Source organism: Equus quagga, chromosome 1 (assembly GCF_021613505.1).
Source record: "Equus quagga isolate Etosha38 chromosome 1, UCLA_HA_Equagga_1.0, whole genome shotgun sequence".
Lineage (NCBI taxonomy): Eukaryota > Metazoa > Chordata > Mammalia > Perissodactyla > Equidae > Equus > Equus quagga.
Genome location: NC_060267.1, coordinates 68852060 through 68854027, shown reverse-complemented (window position 1 = coordinate 68854027; position 1968 = coordinate 68852060). Strand labels below are relative to the sequence as shown.

At 42.1% G+C, this 1968-nt stretch overlaps 1 protein-coding gene across 1 annotated transcript; it reads right to left on the bottom strand.

Moving 5' to 3' along the window:
- Positions 1-803: 803 nt before the first annotated feature.
- LOC124248769 (olfactory receptor 13D1) lies at positions 804-1736 on the bottom strand. Its single transcript, XM_046679229.1, has one exon. The coding sequence runs from the start codon at positions 1731-1733 to the stop codon at positions 804-806; it is 930 nt and encodes a 309-aa protein (XP_046535185.1). The 5' UTR covers positions 1734-1736.
- Positions 1737-1968: the final 232 nt, after the last annotated feature.

Here is a 1968-nt window from a genome sequence, read left to right as displayed (position 1 = left end):
CCCTGAAGGCTGGAGAACTTGGGGTCACTTAGGTAATGTATCCTCTTCTTTTCTTTTTTTTGCCTTAAAAATATGAGAGGAGAGAGGGGGCACAATGGAATACTTTAGTTAGGACTATATGATTATGTGATAAAAATCTAACTCAAAATTAGTTTTTTATACAAAGGTAATTTATTGACTCATAAAACTAGAAAGAAGAATTGTGAATCTGACTTTAGACACAGCTGGATAAAGGGGTTAAAATAACAGGATCAGATACACTCTCCCTCCTTCTCTCGACACCCCTTTGCCTCTCAGTTAGGCTCTCTCCAATGTGTTGGCAAAGATTAGCTCCAGGCTCACCTTTTACTAGTTTAGCAACCCTATATCAGAAAGAATGCCTCTTTTCTCATACTGAGACAACATTCTTGGATTGAGTTTGGTTAGCCTGGCAGGACTCACTTGCTATGCTGAATGAATCACTGTGACTAGAGGGATTTGCTTCTTTTATTGCCTAAGCATTTGTTCTGTGCATGCCACTATTTCTAGAGGGTAGGAACAACCCCGTACAGCACCACATGGACTCAGAGGGAGGGACTGTTTATTGTCAAAAGAAAAAATGCTTTCTTTTATCAGAGGCAGGGATGCTGGACGACAAAACAGTAGATGTCCAATTCAAAGTGACTGAGAAAGGAGACCAGGAAGAGAAAAGGAAGGGAGAAACTCCCCTTGACTCTTGGCTTCCATGACTTCATCTGTGAATACAAAAGATCTGATCTGGTCTCACATTGAGGATATCACACACCTCAAGTCCTTTCATATTTTCATAGATGCAAGTGTCTACTCATGACTTTCTTCACAGCTTCTTTCACCTCTTTATTCCTCAGGCTATAGATGATGGGGTTCAACATCGGGGTTACCACTCCATAAGACAGCCCAGTGATTTCGTCAGATGCTTTTGTGTCCTTTGAGTTGGGCTTCATGTACATAAAAAGGGCTGAACCATAGAATAAGATGACCACAGTCAGGTGGGCTGAACAGGTAGAAAAGGCTTTTTTTCTCCCTTCAACAGAATTAATTCTCATGATGGAAGAGAGAATGAAAACATATGAGATGAAAATTAACAACAGAGGAATCACCAATAAAACAATACTTGCCACTGTCATGATAAGCACATTCATGGAGATATCTGAACATATGAGTTTAAGAAGAGCCAAGATCTCACAGGTAAGATGGTCTATGACATTATTCCCACAGAAAGGCAACACCATTGTCAGAACTGTTTGCACTAAGGAGTTCAGACAGCCTATGATCCAAGACCATGTAGCCATGTGCACATATAGCACCCTGTTCATGATGATGGGGTATCTCACTGGGTTGCAGATGGTCACGTACCGATCATAGGCCATCACAGCCAGGAGGACACACTCAGTGGAGCCCAACCCAAGGGAGACAACCATCTGCAGGGCACAGCCCATGAAGGAGATGGATTTTCTCCCAGATTGAAATATGATGAGCATTGGAGGAATGGACGATGATGTATAACAGATGTCCAAGAGTGAGAGATTCCCAAGAAAGAAGTACATAGGGGTGTGGAGGCGAGAATCTAGGATGCTGATGATGAGGAGGAGGCTATTTCCCAGGAGGATTATCACGTACATAATGAGGCAGAGTGCAAACAGAAAAAACTGGACCTCTGGGTACTGGGAAAGTCCCACCAGAAAGAATTCGGTCACAGCTGAATAATTCCCCATCTCTATGTATCCGTGTCACCTGCAGGTTTTAGAAAAGGACATGACTCAGGGAGATTTGAATTTTGGTATATATTTATCAAGTCATTTTCACTTCCCCTATTTTGTTTTATTCTTAGAACAGCCCCTAGAATCAGCAAGCACAGGGATATTCTATTTTATTAATGATGAAACAGCACTGAGAGGTCAATACTGCTGAGGCTCACACAGCAACAGAGGCTAGGAATTGTGCTGGAGA

Excerpts from the sequence above, each read along its gene's own strand:
- LOC124248769 (XM_046679229.1), bottom strand. The coding sequence starts at position 1,733 with ATGGGGAATTATTCAGCTGTGACCGAATTCTTTCTGGTGGGACTTTCC.